This window comes from Saimiri boliviensis, chromosome 14 (genome assembly GCF_048565385.1).
Source record: "Saimiri boliviensis isolate mSaiBol1 chromosome 14, mSaiBol1.pri, whole genome shotgun sequence".
Lineage (NCBI taxonomy): Eukaryota > Metazoa > Chordata > Mammalia > Primates > Cebidae > Saimiri > Saimiri boliviensis.
In genome coordinates, this window is record NC_133462.1 from 45,839,988 (window position 1) to 45,856,811 (window position 16,824).

General features: G+C 60.4%; 1 protein-coding gene across 1 annotated transcript; it reads right to left on the reverse strand.

Moving 5' to 3' along the window:
• Nucleotides 1–1,687: 1,687 nt before the first annotated feature.
• FSTL3 (follistatin like 3) lies at nucleotides 1,688–8,842 on the reverse strand. The gene is made up of 5 exons (XM_039466969.2): nucleotides 8,682–8,842; nucleotides 7,319–7,504; nucleotides 4,384–4,599; nucleotides 3,152–3,379; nucleotides 1,688–3,061 (listed from the first exon to the last, which is right to left on the reverse strand). Exons 1-5 carry the CDS (start codon nucleotides 8,788–8,790, stop codon nucleotides 2,991–2,993), a joined length of 810 nt encoding a protein of 269 aa, XP_039322903.1. The 5' UTR covers nucleotides 8,791–8,842; the 3' UTR covers nucleotides 1,688–2,990.
• Between the last annotated feature and the right edge of the window lie 7,982 nt (nucleotides 8,843–16,824).

Sequence of the window (16,824 nt, forward strand, 5' to 3'; positions counted from 1 at the left end):
CACTATGTTGCCCAGGCTGATCTGGAACTCCTGTCCTCAAGCGATCCTCCCACCTCAGCCTCCCAAAGCTCTGGGAATACTTGGGCGAGCTGCAGCCCGGCCCTAATCCTGTTATTATTCCTGCTGTTGCTACACTCGAGTGCTTCCAGGCCCAGCCTCCATTTCTGGGCCCCACGCCAGCTGGTTTCTTGGGGCTGCCCTAAGCCATCCTGACCGTCCTGTGCACCCCTCCCAAAGTGCCTCTTTATTCTCCCTCCTTTCCCGCACCACCCCTCCTGAGCTCATCTACTGCCTGGAGGGGCAGTGAGACCCAAAGGGGCCAGAGGCTGTCGCAGGAAAAGCACCGGGTCTCCAGGGTCTCTCTTCCGGGTGCCTCTGGAGCCCCTTGCAGCACCCCAGGCCCCAGGCTGCCAACCCCATAGCCTGAGCGGGGGGCGGCTTGAAGCCCCGAGAGAGGAGACAGACTAAGGCCTGGACCCTTGAAGTGGTTTCTTTGAGTCTTTATTTCTTTGGCGAGGCAGTGCCCCAGGGTGGGGAGGGCAGCCTGGTCGGAGGCTCCCATAGACCCCCCAGCCCAGGGGCACTTTCCTGGGTACCACAGGTAAGGCACTGCCTGGGGGGGGCTGCAGGAGGATGAGTAAGCTTCCCGCACCCCTCACCCCCGAAGGGGGAGTGGGGTTTCCTCCACGTTGTCCCTGCCCCATAGCTGGTTTGAGGTTCTGGTCTACAAACAGGCACAGGTGGGGGATTCTGAGCGTCAGCCCAGATCGAGGGGAGGGTGAGCCGTCGAGGGGGAGCTGGGCCATGACCAGCACCTGGCTGGTGTCGCCAGCTCCAGCTACGCCGGTGGGTGAGGCAGGTCTGGCTGGAGACTGGGTCTGCAGGCCTGGCTGGGCGGGACCCAGGAGCCCTGTGTGTAAACGCTGGTGTGGAGGCCGCAGGCACCTGTGGGTGGTGCTGGGACCCCCGGCTCCAGGACTCCGGGATGCTGCATGTGTGAGTCTTGGTGCCTACACCCCTCTCGGGGCCGGTGGGTGAGCAGGGGCCCGAGGCCCCTCCCAGAGACCCCCCCCAACAGTGGACGGGGCCCCGCTAGACATGGTGCCCTGCTCTGAGCTGCTGCTGGCTGATCCACGTCTGAGACCATGTGATATCGCCCCATAGACTGATGTGGACCGCAGCGGGGAAGGCGCTAGGCGGTTCTGTGGCTGAGCATGGCCCGTGTCAGGAGCACGCTGGGTGTTTCTCAGTGGCCTTCACAGTACGCAAAGGGGCACACAGAGGCAGAGGGGAAGTTGGAGTTCAAGGGCTGGGAGGAGGGGACAGTGGCAGCCTTCCTGGCCTTCATGAAGGGTCTCTCCTGCTGGGCAAGGCCACAATGTTCTGAGGTCCATCCGTACACACCCAGGCTAGACCGTCCATTCACACCCAGGCTAGACCGTCCACACACCCAGGCTAGACCATCCACTCACACCCAGGCTAGACCATCCATTCACACCCAGGCCAGACCATCCACACACACCCAGGCTAGACCATCCACTCACACCCAGGCTAGACCGTCCACTCACACCCAGGACACACCGTCCACACACACCCAGGCCAGACCGTCCACTCACACCCAGGCCACACCGTCCACTCACACCCAGGCCAGACCGTCCACACACACCCAGGCCAGACCGTCCACTCACACCCAGGCCAGACCGTCCACACACACCCAGGCCAGACCGTCCACTCACACCCAGGCCAGACCGTCCACACACACCCAGGCCAGACCGTCCATTCACACCCAGGTTAGACCGTCCATTCACACCCAGGTTAGACCATCCATTCACACCCAGGCTAGACCGTCCATTCACACCCAGGCTAGACTGTCCATACACACCCAGGCTAGATCATCTGTATTCACTTAGGTTAGACCATCTGTTCACACCCAGTCCAGACCATCTATACACATCCAGTCCAGACCATCCGTACACACCCAGGCTAGACCATCCATTCACACCCAGGCTACACCATCTGTATTCACTTAAGTTAGACCATCCATTCACACCCTGTCCAGACCATCCATACACACCCAGGCCAGACCATCTGTATTCACTCAAGTTAGACTATCTGTACCCACCCAGGCTAGACTATCTGTACACATCCAGGCTTGACCATTCATTCACACTCAGGCTAGACCATCTGTATTCACCCAGGCTAGACCATCTGTTCACACCCAGGCTAGACCATCTGTACACATCCAGACTAGACCATTCATTCACACCCAGGCTAGACCATTCATTCACACTCAAGCTAGACCATCTGTACTCACCCAGACTAGACCATCCATTCACACCCAAGCTAGACCACCTGTTCACACCCAGGCTAGACCATTCATTCACACTCAAGCTAGACCATTCATTCACACCCAAGCTAGACCATTCATTCACACTCAAGTTAGACCATCTGCACTCACCCAGGCTAGATCATCCTTTCATACCCAGGCTAGACCATTCATTCACACTCAAGCTAGACCATCTGCACTCACCCAGGCTAGACCATCCATTCACACCCAGGCTAATCTCCTCTGCCCCTCCTGGCCCGAGCCCAAGGCCCCTGTTCTAGGAGGCTTGGGGCTGAGAAAAGCAGTCATGCCTCTTCAGGAATTACCAGTAGGGAATGCCCAGCCCTCTTGAAGGTAGCAGTAATTAATAGGTTTATCCCCAAAGGAGCAGAAGTGTGGGGTCCTCCCTGGCAATAGGACTCAGGATAGGGGTTTAATCGAGCCCTCAGTGCCTGGGACGAAGGTCCATCCCACCCACCAGCTGGCCCCAGGCCTCCATTCCTCAATCCTTCCAGGATATCGTCAGGGGGTTTTGGGATCCCCAAGTGGTCTGAATCCAGGTTTAGGGAGTGTCCGTGGGATATAAATTAGACTCTGCTGTGGCAATAAATAACAGGGGGTGGTGGGGGGCCTTGGGCGCCAGGCCCAGGCCTGTCCTGCAGGCTCACACGAAGTTCTCTTCCTCCTCCTCCGATTCACCATCTGGGGGCTCCTGAGGGGTGCCTACAAAGGTACCTGCAAGTGTCAATAAGAGCAATGAGGGCGCAGGGCAGGGGGCTCTCTGTTCCCCAGGACAGGCCTGTCTCCCCCGCCCTGCGTCTGCACCTGTGCAGCTGCCCGAGTGGCGCACGCCGATGGAGCGGCCCAGAAAGCAGGTGGCCTGGCGCAGGTGGCACGAGGAGATGTAGGTGACGTTGTTGTTGCCACAGAGCTCCTGGCCGGGGCCGGCAGGCACAGGGCAGGGTGCCGCCCGACACACCACGCAGTGGGCACTGCCAGTCTGGTCCACGACGCACGACTGCGGCCGTGAGCACACCACACGATCACAGGACTCTGCAGGCCAAGTGCCAGGGGCGGTTCGGGGGGCATCTCGCTGAGAACCCCGAAGGGCTGTTGGCCCCAAGACCAGCCCTTGACCCTCAAGTTTCAAGAACCCTCTGGTGGGAGACACAAGCCCCGCTCTTCCGTAAGCAGCCCCGCCCCACGCCACCCGACCCCCTCGGGCTCCACCCACAAGCCCTGCCCCTCCGGTTGTACTCAGGAGCCACACCCCTTTCAAGAGCCCCGCCCCCGATTGTACCCAGGAGTCACTCCCCTTCCAGAAGCCCCATCCCTTGCATTAGCCATAGGCCCCACCCGCTCACCACCGACAAAGCCCCGCCCACAACAGGCTCCACCCATTGTACCCAGGAGTCCCAGCCCCTTGTTAGCAACAAGCCCCGCCCCTCGATCGTACCCAGGCGTCACTCCCCTTCCAGAAGGCCCATCTACTGTAGCACGTTAGCCATAAGCTCCACCCCTTATCAACCACAAAGCCCCGCCCCTCCAACCAGCTCCGCCCACACATCAGCCTTCACCCACAAGCGCTGCCCCCTCCCGTTGAACGCAGGAGCCACACCTCTTTCATGAGCCCTGCCCCTTGCGTCACCCAAAAGCCCGCCCTCCTCGAGCCCCGCCCACTAAAGCTCCACCCACAGACACCGCCCGTCTCCACCCAGGAACCACGCCCCTGCCAAGAGCCCCGCCCCTTACAGCCTCACCCGCGGTTCCATCTGGCCTCTCCGGTTTCCCCCACGAGCCCTTCTCTGAGTCATGCTCCCACTCTAATCATACCACGTTTCTCCTGCCCAACGTGAGCCCCAGAGGCCCCTCGGAAGCATAAAAGCGCCCTTCATCCTTAATCAGGCCCCACCCCAACCCACGTGGCCTGCCCTCGGCCAGAGGCCACGCCCCTCCAGCCGGCCCCGCCCCCGCGCACTGCGGCGGCAGCCCGGGGACGCGACGCGCAGGCCCGGCGGCCCCGCCCCGGCCCCGCCCCCGCCCCCGCCCCCACGTACTGCGGCAGCGGCCCCGGTACATGACGCGCAGGTCCGGGTGGCCGCGGCAGCGCGCGGCGCGCAGTTCGCACTCGTCGCGGTAGGTGGCGCCGTCCGAGCCGCAGACCTGCAGGCGCGCCGGGAGCCCCGCGCAGTCGGGGGTGCACTCGCAGCGCGGGCGGCCCCCCAGCAGGCGGCACGCCTTGCCCGGGCCGCACTCCACCCCGTCGCACGAATCTGCGGACACAGGAGACGCGCGTGGGACTGGGCGCGGGGCCGCGCGGAGTTCTCGGGGCCCCGTCCCCGCGCGCCCCCTGCCGGCCGGAGACGGGGACGCCGTCCCGGGTCGGGGTCGGTCGGAGTCCGGGCGCGCGGGCTCCCGGGGGCGCCTGCGCTGGGGTGGGGAGAGGGGCGGGGCCGGGGTCCCCGCCGAGAATCGGGGTCCGGCCGAGCTGCACGGCCCAGGGCCGCGCCCCCTCGCCGCTGGCTGGCGTCTGTGCCGATGCGCGCGCGCTTCTGGGAAGGCCGGAGGGGGTTGCTCCGTCCTCGCCAGGCGCGGGTCTGGGGCTGCCAGGACCGTCCCCCAGGAGGCGTCGCGGAGGGCGGGGCGCTGAGCGCCCCTCCTGGCCTGGGGCGCGTTTCCAGGGGAGGGGGCCCTCCGCAGCCCTAGGCCTCCGAACCAGGAGTTTCCCCGCACCCCAGTGCTCAGGCAGGGATACTGGGGTCCCCGCCCCCGCTTTTAATACGCTGCCCACCGCCTCCCACGCTCCTTGCATCCTCCCAAGTCGTCATTTTACAGATGGGGAAACTGAGGCCTGGTCGCAGATGTGAGTGCAGGGGACCAAGCACCTCAGCTTGAAAGCTGCAGCCAGGACCCAGATGACCGACCCCCTTCTGGTGGGGGCCTCTGAACACAGCTTTTGAGTTGTGTGCCAGCCTCAGTTTCTCTGTGTGTAAAGCGGGGCTGACGGGGGAGTGAGTCCCACTTAGAGGATTGTCGGCGCCCCCCACGCGGACCCGACAGGGCATGTGGGCCGCACCTGGGTGCCCCCACACACAGTGGCTCACAGGCACATCTGGAAATGCTCTTCCAGGGTGGTTTCATGCAAGCAAGAACAGAAGGGGGCCTGAGCTCCCATCCCCGGGGCCGGGCCGGATGAGGTTGGGGGTGGAGGAGTCCTAGGCCATCTTACGCCCAGGCCAGGCACTTTTTGAAGTCTGTCCTCCCAGAAGCCAGAGGGGGGTCTGGAGGGAGCAGGAGTGTGTGGCAGTGAGTTCAGGACCACCCAGCCAGGCTGATGTGGGATTAATCACATCTCAGAAGCCAGCAGGGTTTCTCATCCTGGCCTGCCTGTCTTCAGCCCTCAGCTCCAGCCTGACCCCACCCACCAGGACCTAGTCTTAAGCCATGGTCTCTCCTGATCCCCTCTCCCATACCAGCTCCATCTGGCTAATTCCTAATCATCCCCCTGTAATGCCCACCTTCTTCAGGTAGTGCCCCAACGGGCTGAGCACTGTGGCACATGCCAGTAATCCCAGCACTTTGGGAGGTCAAGGCTGGCAGATCACTTGAGGTCAGGAGTTTGAGAACAGCCTGGCCAATGTGGTGAACCCCTGTCTCTACCAAAAATACAAAAATTAGTCGGGCATGGTGGCGGGGATGCCCAAAGTCCCAGAACTGGGGAGTCCAAGGAAGGAGAATCGCTTGAACCCGGGAGGTGAAGGTTGCAGTGAGCCGAGATCCCGCCACTGCACTGTAGACTGGGGGTGACAGAGCGAGACTTCATCTCAAAAAAAGGGGGGCCAGGCGCGGTGGCTAACGCCTGTAATCCCAGCACTTCAGGAGGCCGAGGCGGGTGGATCACCTGAGGTTGGGAGATCCAGACCAGCCTGACCAACATGGATAAACCCTCTCTCTACTAAAAATACAAAATTAGCCGGGCATGTTGGTGCATGCCTGCAATCCCGGCTACTCGGGAGGCTGAGGCAGGAGAATCGCTTGAACCTGGGAGGTGGAGGTTGTGGTGAGCCGAGATTGCACCACTGCGCTCCAACCTGGGCCACAAGAGGGAAGCTCTGTCTCCGGGGGGAAAAAACCATCATCCTCCAGTTCAGAGAGTGGATCTTTTTTTTTTTTTTTTTTTTTTTTTTTTTTTTTTTTTGAGACAGAGTTTCGCTCTTGTTACCCAGGCTGGAGTGCAATGGCGCGATCTCGGCTCACCGACCTCCGCCTCCTGGGTTCAGGCAATTCTCCTGCCTCAGCCTCCTGAGTAGCTGGGATTACAGGCGTGCGCCACCATGCCCAGTGAATTTTTTGTATTTTTAGTAGAGACGGGGTTTCACCATGTTGACCAGGATGGTCTCGATCTCTTGACCTTGTGATCCACCCGCCTCGGCCTCCCAAAGTGCTGTGATTACAGGCTTGAGCCACCGCGCCGGGCCGAGAGTGGATCTTAACTCATTTGTTCTGTGCCACCCACCAAGAGCCCGAGTCTTATATGAGAGGCATCATCTCAGAACAGCAAATGCTCATTAAACACGCAGCCATGACCCCACCACAGACCCTGGAGCCTGCAGTGAAGGGCCCCGGTATGGACATTTGGGGTCACAGGCCAAAATGGCAAACCCACCTTCCCAGGAGCTGTAAGCAGGCCTCTGTCAACCAGGTAGGAAGAGCCACCTGGGCAGAGAGCTCAGCCCCAGCAAAGGCTGGAGTCAACTGGGGAGTCCTCAGAGCCTCTTCCTGAGTCCTGAGCTGCCAGGGGCTGAAATATGGGACCTGGGAAGTCCCCCCAATCCCTTGCTGAGGCTGGGATCCCCCCTGCAGCCTCCTGCATACCTCCTGCATAGCTCACTCTTGGATGTCCTGCCCTCGACCACCTTGACTGTTGCTGGCTGATCCTGAGCTGAGATGCCCACCCTGCTTCGGGCTTGGGGTCAGTGCCCAGGGTCTCACCTTTGCAGGGGAGGCAGTGGGCAAGTCCCAGGAAGCCAAGGAGGTTGATCTTGTTCCCCGTGTGGGTGACGTTGGACCAGGCGGTGTTGATGTTGCTGGAGGCACAGCACTCGGCCCGGGTGACGTTGGTCTGGAGCACCAGGCTGCAGGTGGCCTCCTGGCCTTGCTGCAGCCAGCAGACCCCAGCTGCGGGCACAGGGACGGGGTGCTCTCCTACGCCACTCCTGACACCCAGCCTCCGGCCCCCCCACAGATGCATGCAGGTGGTGCTCAGTAGTTACGCAGGGATGATCTACCCCAGCCCAGGAAGAAGGGACAGGAAAGCACGTGGGTGTCCCCACCCTGGCTCTGGATCCTGGAGATCCCCCCTCCCCTCTGAGCTCCGAGGCCCCCTGCAGCCTCACCACCAACCCCCACCCATCCCTGGAGGCCCTCCCCTTTCCCTCCAAGCCCCCAGACCGGGGACTGGCACCCTGCCCAACCCCTCAAACACCACCAAACACCAGGCACTGGGCATGTCAGGGTCAGCGGGCCGGGAGCCGCTTCTCCCACCTCTGCCCTCTGTCTAGACAGCACCCGAGGACGAAGGCACTCGGGAGCCCCGCGCCTGGCAGCCCCCCCCCCACCGCCGGCCCGCCTCTTACTCACTCCAAGTTGGGAACATTCCCCTCGCATGAGCTCACTGTCTCCCCAGGGACGTGGCCTTCGGGGAGGGGGCTCTGCTCTCCCTTTGGCGTGGGGCTGGGGTGGGGTGGGGCTGCAGGGATGGGGGTGGGGAGGCAGAGAGCCCCCCCACCCCTGTTTCTTCTCCCATCCCTGGGGGCAGAAATGGCCACAGCCCCCTTCTCAGAGCACTTGCTGGTTCACAAACACTGCAAGGAACCAGCTTGGGGAACTTGGCACCCATCATAGGAGGGGAAACTGAGGCCAGAAGTGAGGCCGTCTCCGGCCTGGCACCTCCCAGCCAGTCCGAGCTGTGTCTCCGTGTCCCGTCTACCCAGGACTCCGGAGGGCCTGGCTCCAGACACGCCAGGACCGACCCAAACGGTCGCAGCTTGAGTCCTGGCTTTGCCGCCTACAAGCTGTGTGACCCCGAGCCTCAGTTTCCCCATCTGGAAGACGGAGATGAAGAGCGCCCCCGGCACTAATGGGGTCGTCGGGGTTCAGGGAGGGAAGCGATGGACGCTAAGCGCCCAGTCCCTGTCCGGGTCGTCGTGGCGGGAAACCCTGCACTCCGCTGACCTCCCGGTGACCCCCTTCAGGCGCTGGACCCCGCCCGCGCCCCCCACATCCCCCGACCCGCAATCCGGGCAGCCCCACGTGGGCGGCCCGCCCCGCCCTCCCCTCCGGCCGCCCCACTCACCGGGCGCGGGGTCCGAGCCCAGGGAGCCCACGGAGCCCACGAAGCCCACGGCCCAAGCCAGGGCCCCCCAGGGCAGAGGCCACAGTGGCCCTGGCGCCCCGGGACGCATGGCGGACGCGGAGACGGCGGCGGCACCGACTTCCCAGCGCGCGGCGGGCGCTCCCTATAAAGGTCCCGGGGGCCGCGGGCGGGGCGCGGGGCGGGGCGCGGCGCGGGAGTGGCGGGGGCGAGGCCGGGTCCCGCGCGGGGTGGGCCGCGGGGGGCGCGCGCCGGGTCCCCTCCCGGAGCCGGGGAGTGCATCTGGGGAGACGCGGCCGTTCCCGGGCGGAGACGGGACGGGACGGGGCCGTGAGTTCGAGGTGGCGGCGGCCTCTCGGGTGGGTGGAGGGGCCGCCGCCGGGGGTCGCAGGGGGTTTGCGGGTCTTCCGTTGCAGGGGTGGCCGCTAGCCAGCGGGACCCCCCTGCACCCCTCTTCTGTGATGTCCACGTGGTCACTTTCACGGCCCTGAGCCCCCAACCCGGCCTCCTCCCAAGGGGGCCTGACCCGCCCCACGCCCCGAAAACCTCAGCCGGACGCGGGTCCAGCTCACACGCACGCCGCCCACCCGTGAACCTGGCCGCTGCAGCCGGCGTGTGGGTGGGGGTGGGTGGGGAGAGGCTGGGTGTGGGACAGACGGGGTGCGGCTGGGACAGACCAGAGACCGCCCCTCCCAGCGTCGTGGACAACAGCAGGCCTCGCCCAGCCCGGGCCCGCGGGGAGGCCTTGGTGCGAGCGCGCGTGTGCCCGCCTGACTTCTGCCCTGGGCCCTCGGGCCACGCTGCCCCCGAGCCTTTGCCAGCGTCCCCGCGGGTCACATCGACAAGAATGTTGACTGGCTTTTTCTCCCTCTCCCTCTGAGATTCAGCAGACGCTGTTTCCAGCAGAGGCGTTTCCCACAATTTATGGCAGCGACATCTGCGTGGGCCTGGAGGCGCTTGGCCCGAGGGGGCTCTGGCGCAGCCACGCGCACTTCCCACTTTGGAGCTGATTTCGGACCTGGGGGCCTCCGGATATGTCAGGGCGCCCTTGACGAGCTCAAGGGTTCTGCGAAGGCCCTCGGTGCTCCTGCTTCTGGGGAAACGTACGTGAACATCTGGTGGCAGGAAGGACGCTGCAGGGGGCTGGGGTGCCACCACGGGGACCAAGGCAGACCCCGTCACTTACTCACCGAGCTCCCGGTTTGGAGAAGCCATAGGCAACACAATACGAAGACAATTAATCTTTTTTTTTTTTTTTTTTTGGAGACAGGAGTCTCGCTCTGTTGCCCAGGCTGGAGTGCAATGGCCCGATCTCTGCTCACTGCAACCTCCGTCTCCTGGGTTCAAGCAATTCTCCTTCCTCAGCCTCCCGAGTAGCTGGGCTTACGGTTGTCCACCACCAGGCCCGGGTAATTTTTTGTATTTTTAGTAGAGACGGGGTTTCACCGTGTTAGCCAGTCTCGATCTCCTGACCTCGTGATCCGCCCTTCTCGGCCTCCCAAGGTGCTGGGATTACAGGCGTGAGCCACCGCACCCGGCCTCAGAGACAGATTAATCTGTAACTTCAGAGAGTGGTAAATGCTTTCAGGAAAATAAAAAAGGTTGATGTGGTGGCGAGCATTTGGGCATCTCCTGGGGACGCCTTCATCTGGTTGCCCACTGTTCCAGCACTGCCCCCCCCACCAGGTATGGAAACCGAGGTGTCCAGCAGTCTCAGGGCACAGCCTCTTTGCCTGGCATGAGTGAGATCTGCGCCTACAGAAGCCACACCGACACGCTTTCCCTGACCTTAGCTGCCCAGCCAGACTGTGTCCCCCAGCAGTCAGTGGCCAGGGGCCAAGTTCCTGCCCTAGTGGCACTGAGGGAGGGCACCCCGCTGTCTTGCCCTGGCCTTGGCCCCCTGGCATTCCCCCGGGATTCTCCCCGAGTTGGGGAGTGGGGCAGGGGGGACAGGACCCTGTGTTCTCACTGAGGGTATGTGAGGGCTGGACAGTGTGACCTCGGCCAAAACCTGACCCCGCTGTAGCTCAGCCGCTCGGGCCTGGGCTGTGCGAATCAAAGGGTCATTGTCTGGCTGACGTGGGTTCCGGCCTCTCCGGGGAAACCAAGGCTCGCAGCCAGTGGCCTCCTGCTCCCGGCTCTGTCTTCCTCCCTAACCCAGAGGCTGTGTGCGGGGTGACCTCAAAAAGGTCACTGACCCTTTGTGGGGTGCCCCCTCCTCCCGAGACCCCTTTCTGGGGCAGCCTCCCCTCTCCCGCCTCTGCCCCTCTCTCCAGCCTGTCCAGGCCTGAGGTTCATCCTAGGACTTCCAGCCCCCAGCCTGGCCGCTGCAGTCCGCCTCTTCCCCCAGCCATAAGCCTTCTCCCTGGCTCAGATGCCCACCATGGCACCCCGTGCCTCTGCTCACCTCCCCAGGCTTCCATCTCCCTCGAGGTAAACCCCGACAGGGAAACAGACAGTGGGAATCCCATGTTGTTGTGTGTCAGAGGATGACCCAGCCTGAGGGACACTGAGGAAGACTTTGCAGAGGAAAGGGACGTGGACGCTGAGACTCGTGGAACGGCCAGGGTGTGCGCTGGGCACAGAGGCTTGCGCCATGAGTGATGGCAGTGCCATCGGGGTTGGTCAGCAGAACACAGCCCCAGAGACCACAGGGTCCTCTCCCTGGAACCCGTGGGTGTTGGGTGTCCCACCCTCCCTGGCCACGAGCGCTCTGCAGATGGGACTGAGTTGAGGACTTTCAGACAGGAGATCATCCTGGGTTCTCTGGGTGGCCCACCGTCCTCAAAGGGTCCTTGGAGGAGGAGACGCCTGGCCAGGCGCAGTGGCTCACACCTGTGGTCGTAGCACATTGGATGGGCAGATCGCTTGAGATCAGGGGTTTGAAACCAGCCTGGTCAACATGGTGAAACCCCGTCTCCTGAAAATACAATAAAAAATACCTGGGCCTGGTGGCACGTGCCTGTAATCCCAGCTACTTGGGAGGCTGAGGCAGGAGAATGGCTTGAACCCGGGAGGTGGAGGTTGCAGCGATCCAAGATCGTACCGTTGCACGATCGTGGTGACAGTGAGACTCCGTCTCAGACCGGGCGCGGTGGCTCACACCTGTCATCCCAGCACTTTGGGAGGTCAAGGTGGGCAGATCACCTGAGGTCGGGAGTTCAAGACCAGCCTGACCAACATGGCGAAACCCCATCTCTACTAAAAATACAAAATTAGCCAGGGGTGGTGGTGCACGCCTGTAGTCCCAGATACTTGGGAGGCTGAGGCAGAAGAATTGCCTGAACCCGGGAGGCGGAGGTTGCGGTGAGCCGAGATCACGCCATTGCACTCCAGCCTGGGCAACAAGAGCGAAAAGCCATCTCAAAAAACAAACAAACAAACAAAAAAAAAACCACCTGCTCTCTGTGGTTAGAGACAGGACTAGAGAAGGACTTGGCTGCTGTTGGGGGATTTCGAAACGAAGGAAGGAGCTGGAGCCAGGGAATGTGGCGGCCTCTAGAAGCCGGGAAAGGCGTGGAACAGATTCTCCCCTGCAGCCGCCAGAAGGCACGCAGCTCTGCCAGTACCTTGATCTTCCCCCAGCCAGACCCATGTGGAACTCTTTTTTTCTGTTTGTTTGTTTTTTTCAGATGGAGTCTCGCTTTGCCAGCCAGGCTGGAGTGCAGTTGTGCGATCTCGGCTCCCTGCAGCCTCCGCCCCCTGGGTTCCAGTGATTCTCCTGCCTCAGCTTCCCGAGTAGCTGGGATGACAGGCACCCGCCACTATGGTCGGTTAATTTTTGTATTTTTAGTAGAGACCGGGTTTCTGACCTCAGGCGATCTGCCCGCCTCGGCCTCCCAGCATCTTTTTTCTTTTCCTTTTTTTTTGAGACAGAATTTCGCTCTTGTCGCCCAGGCTGGAGTGCAGTGGCAACGTCTTGGCTCACTGCAGCCTCCGCCTCCCAGGTTCAAGCGATTCTCGTGCCTCAGCCTCACAAGTAGCTGGGATCACAGGCCTGCACCCCCATGCCTGGCTAATTTTTTGTATTTTTAGTAGAGACGGGGTTTCACCATGCTGCCCAGGCAGGTCTTGAACGTCTGAACTCAGGTGATCCACCCGCCTGGACCTCCCAAAGTGCTGGGATGACAGGCCTGAGCCACCAGGCCGGGCCTGTGTCTGTTTTCTTGTCTGTGAAATAGACACAGACCCCAGTGTCACAGGTTTCCGCTGGGATGTGGACAGTGCCGGGCGAACAGTAGGGCTACAGTGTGCGTGCATGGATTCCTGTCAATCACCTAGTTAATAGATGAGGCCCCTTTGCTGCTTGCCGGGATGCTAGGCAGGCACCCACTTCATAGCGGCGCAAATGAGGTTGGAGGGTGCGACATTCTTTTCTTGGAGTCACACAGCCCTGTAGAGTCAGAACTGGGGTCAGCACGAGGTTTGCAGGATTCCAGGACCTGTGTGCCTCCCATGGACTGCAGGTTGAGGCCCCCAACCCCGGGCTGGATTCCCTCCTTCTGCCCACAGCACCTTATTTTCCTTTGGGGAATTACCTCCTACCCTCCCAGCCCAAGGGACCTCAGGAGTGGACACTCACACAACCCAGCCAATTCGTGAGGCTTATCTGGTACACAGAAATCCACACCAGGCACAGTGGCTCCCGCCTGCAATCCCAGCGTTTAGGGAGGCCGAGGCAGGTGGATCATTTGAAATCAGGTGTTCGAGGCCAGCCTGGCCAACATGGTAAAACCCCATCTCTACTAAAAATACAAAAATTAGCCGGGCGCGGTGGCTCAAGCCTGTAATCCCAGCACTTTGGGAGGCCGAGGCGGGTGGATCACGAGGTCAAGAGATCGAGACCATCCTGGTCAACATGGTGAAACCCCGTCTCTACCAAAAATACAAAAAATTAGCTGGGCATGGTGGCGCATGCCTGTAATCCCAGCTACTCAGGAGGCTGAGGCAGGAGAATTGCCTGAACCCAGGAGGCGGAGGTTGCGGTGAGCCGAGATCGCGCCATTGCACTCCAGCCTGGGTAACAAGAGCAAAACTCCGTCTCATAAAAAAAAAAAAAAAAAAAAAAAAAAAAAAAAAAAAAAAAAAAAAAAATTAGCCAGGCATGATGGCACATGCCTGTAGTCCCAGCTACTCAGGAGACTGAGACAGGAGAATCGCTTGAACCCGGGAGGCGGGGTTGCAGTGAGCACTCCAGCCTGGGCAACAGAGTAAGACTCTGTCTCCAAAGAAAAGAAAAGAAAAGAAGCTGGGCGCGGTGGCTCACGCCTGTAATCCCAGCGCTTTGGGAGGCCGAGACGGGTGGATCACGAGGTCAAGAGATCGAGACCATCCTGGTCAACATGGTGAAACCCCGTCTCTACTGAAAATACAAAACATTAGCTGGGCATGGTGGCACGTGACTGTAATCCCAGCTACTCAGAAGGCTGAGGCAGGAGAATTGCCTGAACCCAGGAGGCGGAGGTTGTGGTGAGCCGAGATCGCGCCATTGCACTCCAGCCTGGGTAACAAGAGTGAAACTCCGTCTCAAAAAAAAAAAAAAGACACTTAGGAGGCCAAGGCGGGTGGATCACCTGAGGTTGGGAGTTCAAGACCAGCCTGACCAACATGGTGAAACCCCGTCTTTAAAAAATAAACAAATAAATAAATAAATAAATAAAAGCAGGGCCCTACCTCAGCCCCAAAGGTGAATCCTGATTGGCCGAAAAAGATCACAGTGATGTCAGTCATTCCCCTTCCTTGTCATTGTGCTGGAAATAGATGCTCCGTGCCACAAAGAAAACCAGCACTGTGACAAAGGATCTTTCAGCAACGCAACTTTTACTTCCTGGACTGCAGGAAGGGGACCTTCCCTGGCCATCGTGCCACAAGAGGACAAGGGACAAAGGAAAACACACAGATGTATCCCTGACGCATTTGGGGTTGTCCTCACTGCTGTGTGTGATCTCGGTTGGAGCCAGACCTCACCATCTAAACTAAAACCCAATTGGCTGACAACTTAAAAAGTTTCTTTTCTTTTCTTTTCTTTCTGAGACGGAGTTTCGCTCTTGTTACCCAGGCTGGAGTGCAATGGCGCGATCTCGGCTCACCGCAACCTCCACCTCCTGGGTTCAGGCAATTCTCCTGCCTCAGCCTCCTGAGTAGCTGGGATTACAGGCACGTGCCACCATGCCCAGCTAATTTTTTTTGTATTTTTAGTGGAGACGGGGTTTCACCATGTTGACCAGGATGGTCTCGATCTCTTGACCTCGCGATCCACCCGCCTCGGCCTCCCAAAGTGCTGGGATTACAGGCGTGAGCCACCACGCCCGGCTCTTTCGTTTTTTTTGAGATGAAATATCACTCTGCCTCCCAGGCTGGAGTGCAGTGGTGAGATCTCAGCTCACTGCAACCTCTGCTCCTGGGTTCAAGTGATTTTTGTGCCTCAGCCTCCTGAGTAGCTGGGATTACAGGCGGGCATCACCAAGCCTGGCTAATTATTTTTTGGGGGGTGGGGGTACAGAGTTTTGCTCTTCTTGCCCAGGTTGGTGTGCCATGGCGAAATCTTGGCTCTCTGCAACCTCAGCCTCCCGAGTTCAAGTGATTCTCCTGCCTCAGCCTCCCGAGTAGCTGGGATTACAGGTATGCGCCACGAAGCCTGGTTAATTTTGTATTTTTAGTAAAGATGGGGTTTCTTCAGGTTGGTCAGGCTGGTCTCGAACTCCTGACCTCAGGCGATCCTCCCGCCTCGGCCTCCCAAAGTGCTGGGGTGACAGGCGCCCGCCACCGTGCCTGGCCATTTTTTTGTGTGTTTTTAGTAGAGACGGGGTTTCGCCATGGTGGCCAGGCTGACCTCAAACTCCTGACCTCAAATGATCCACCCGCCTCGGCCCTCCTAAATGCTGAGATTGCAGGGGTGAGCCATCACGCCCGGCCCCGGCCCTGTTTGAGGCCTTCATTCTTCTGGTCACGGTGCTCGCCGCTGGTTGGGTGGAGGGCTGGTTTCAGGCAGGCGTTTGCTGCACGGGTGCCCTGCCCTGGCACACAGCAGAGGCTCCATGGCGCTTGATGCAGGAACGGTCACGGGGCCCCTGCCGGGATGACGGCAGCGGTGGGGGGGGGGGGACGGGGGGGACTGTTTCCTTCCCCAGGAGGCAGCCAGTTCAGCCTCCTCTGGGGGCCTGAGTTTCCTTATCTGTGAAATGAGGGTAGTTGGGGCTGGGGCATGGGGGCTGGGAGGAGTGACTGCACAGTGAAGCCCCTGGGGCTTGGTTTACCTGGGACGTGAGAAGAGCTGTCAACAGACCTCCCTGTCCTGGCAGGAAGGGTCCCTGTCATTCCTTCATGAGTCATTGAGGCTCCTGTGGGCGGAGGCCCCCAGGCTCCATGGGACCAGATCCTGAATGGACAAAGGGCCAGGAGAGCTCACGGCCCTGATCCAAGCCCACACCTGTAGAGTTCTCTGGGGCGCGGAGCTAGGAGACAGCAGGGTGCCTGTGTGTGGACCCGGGGGCAGGCTGCGTTGGTGCCTGCTTGATCAACATGCCGCCCCTTTGGGGAAGAGCTGCGGCTTTGTGGTGTGTTTCGTATAAGGGGTGTCCGGCACTGTGGCACTCCCCTGTCATCCCTGCACTTTGGGAGGCCAAGGTGGGAGAATCCTTTGAGCCCAGAGATTGGAGCTCACTCTGGGCAACATAGCAAGATCCTGTCTCTACGAAATGAAAATTTTTTAAAAATTACTTGGGCACGGTGGCTCATGCCTGTAATCCCAGCACTTTGGGAAGCCGAGGTGGGCGGATCACCTGAGGTCAGGAGTTCAAGACCAACCTGGCCAACATGGTGAAAACCCGTCTCTACTAAAAATACAAAAATTAGCCAGGTGTGGTGGCAGGCGCCTATAATCCCAGCTACTCTGAGGGCTGAGACAGGAGGATCGCTTGAACCCGGGAGGTGGAGGTTGCAGTGAGCTGAGATCGCGCCATTGCACTCCAGCCTGGGTGATAGAGTGAGACTCTGTCACAAAAAAAAAAAAAAGGCAAATTGTGAATAATGGGGTTGAGGGTTGGCGTGCCCGGGGCCCTTTGTAGTATTCCTGCAGCTTTTCTGCAACTTGGAAATTATTTAAAACAAAGCAGGCCGGGCATGG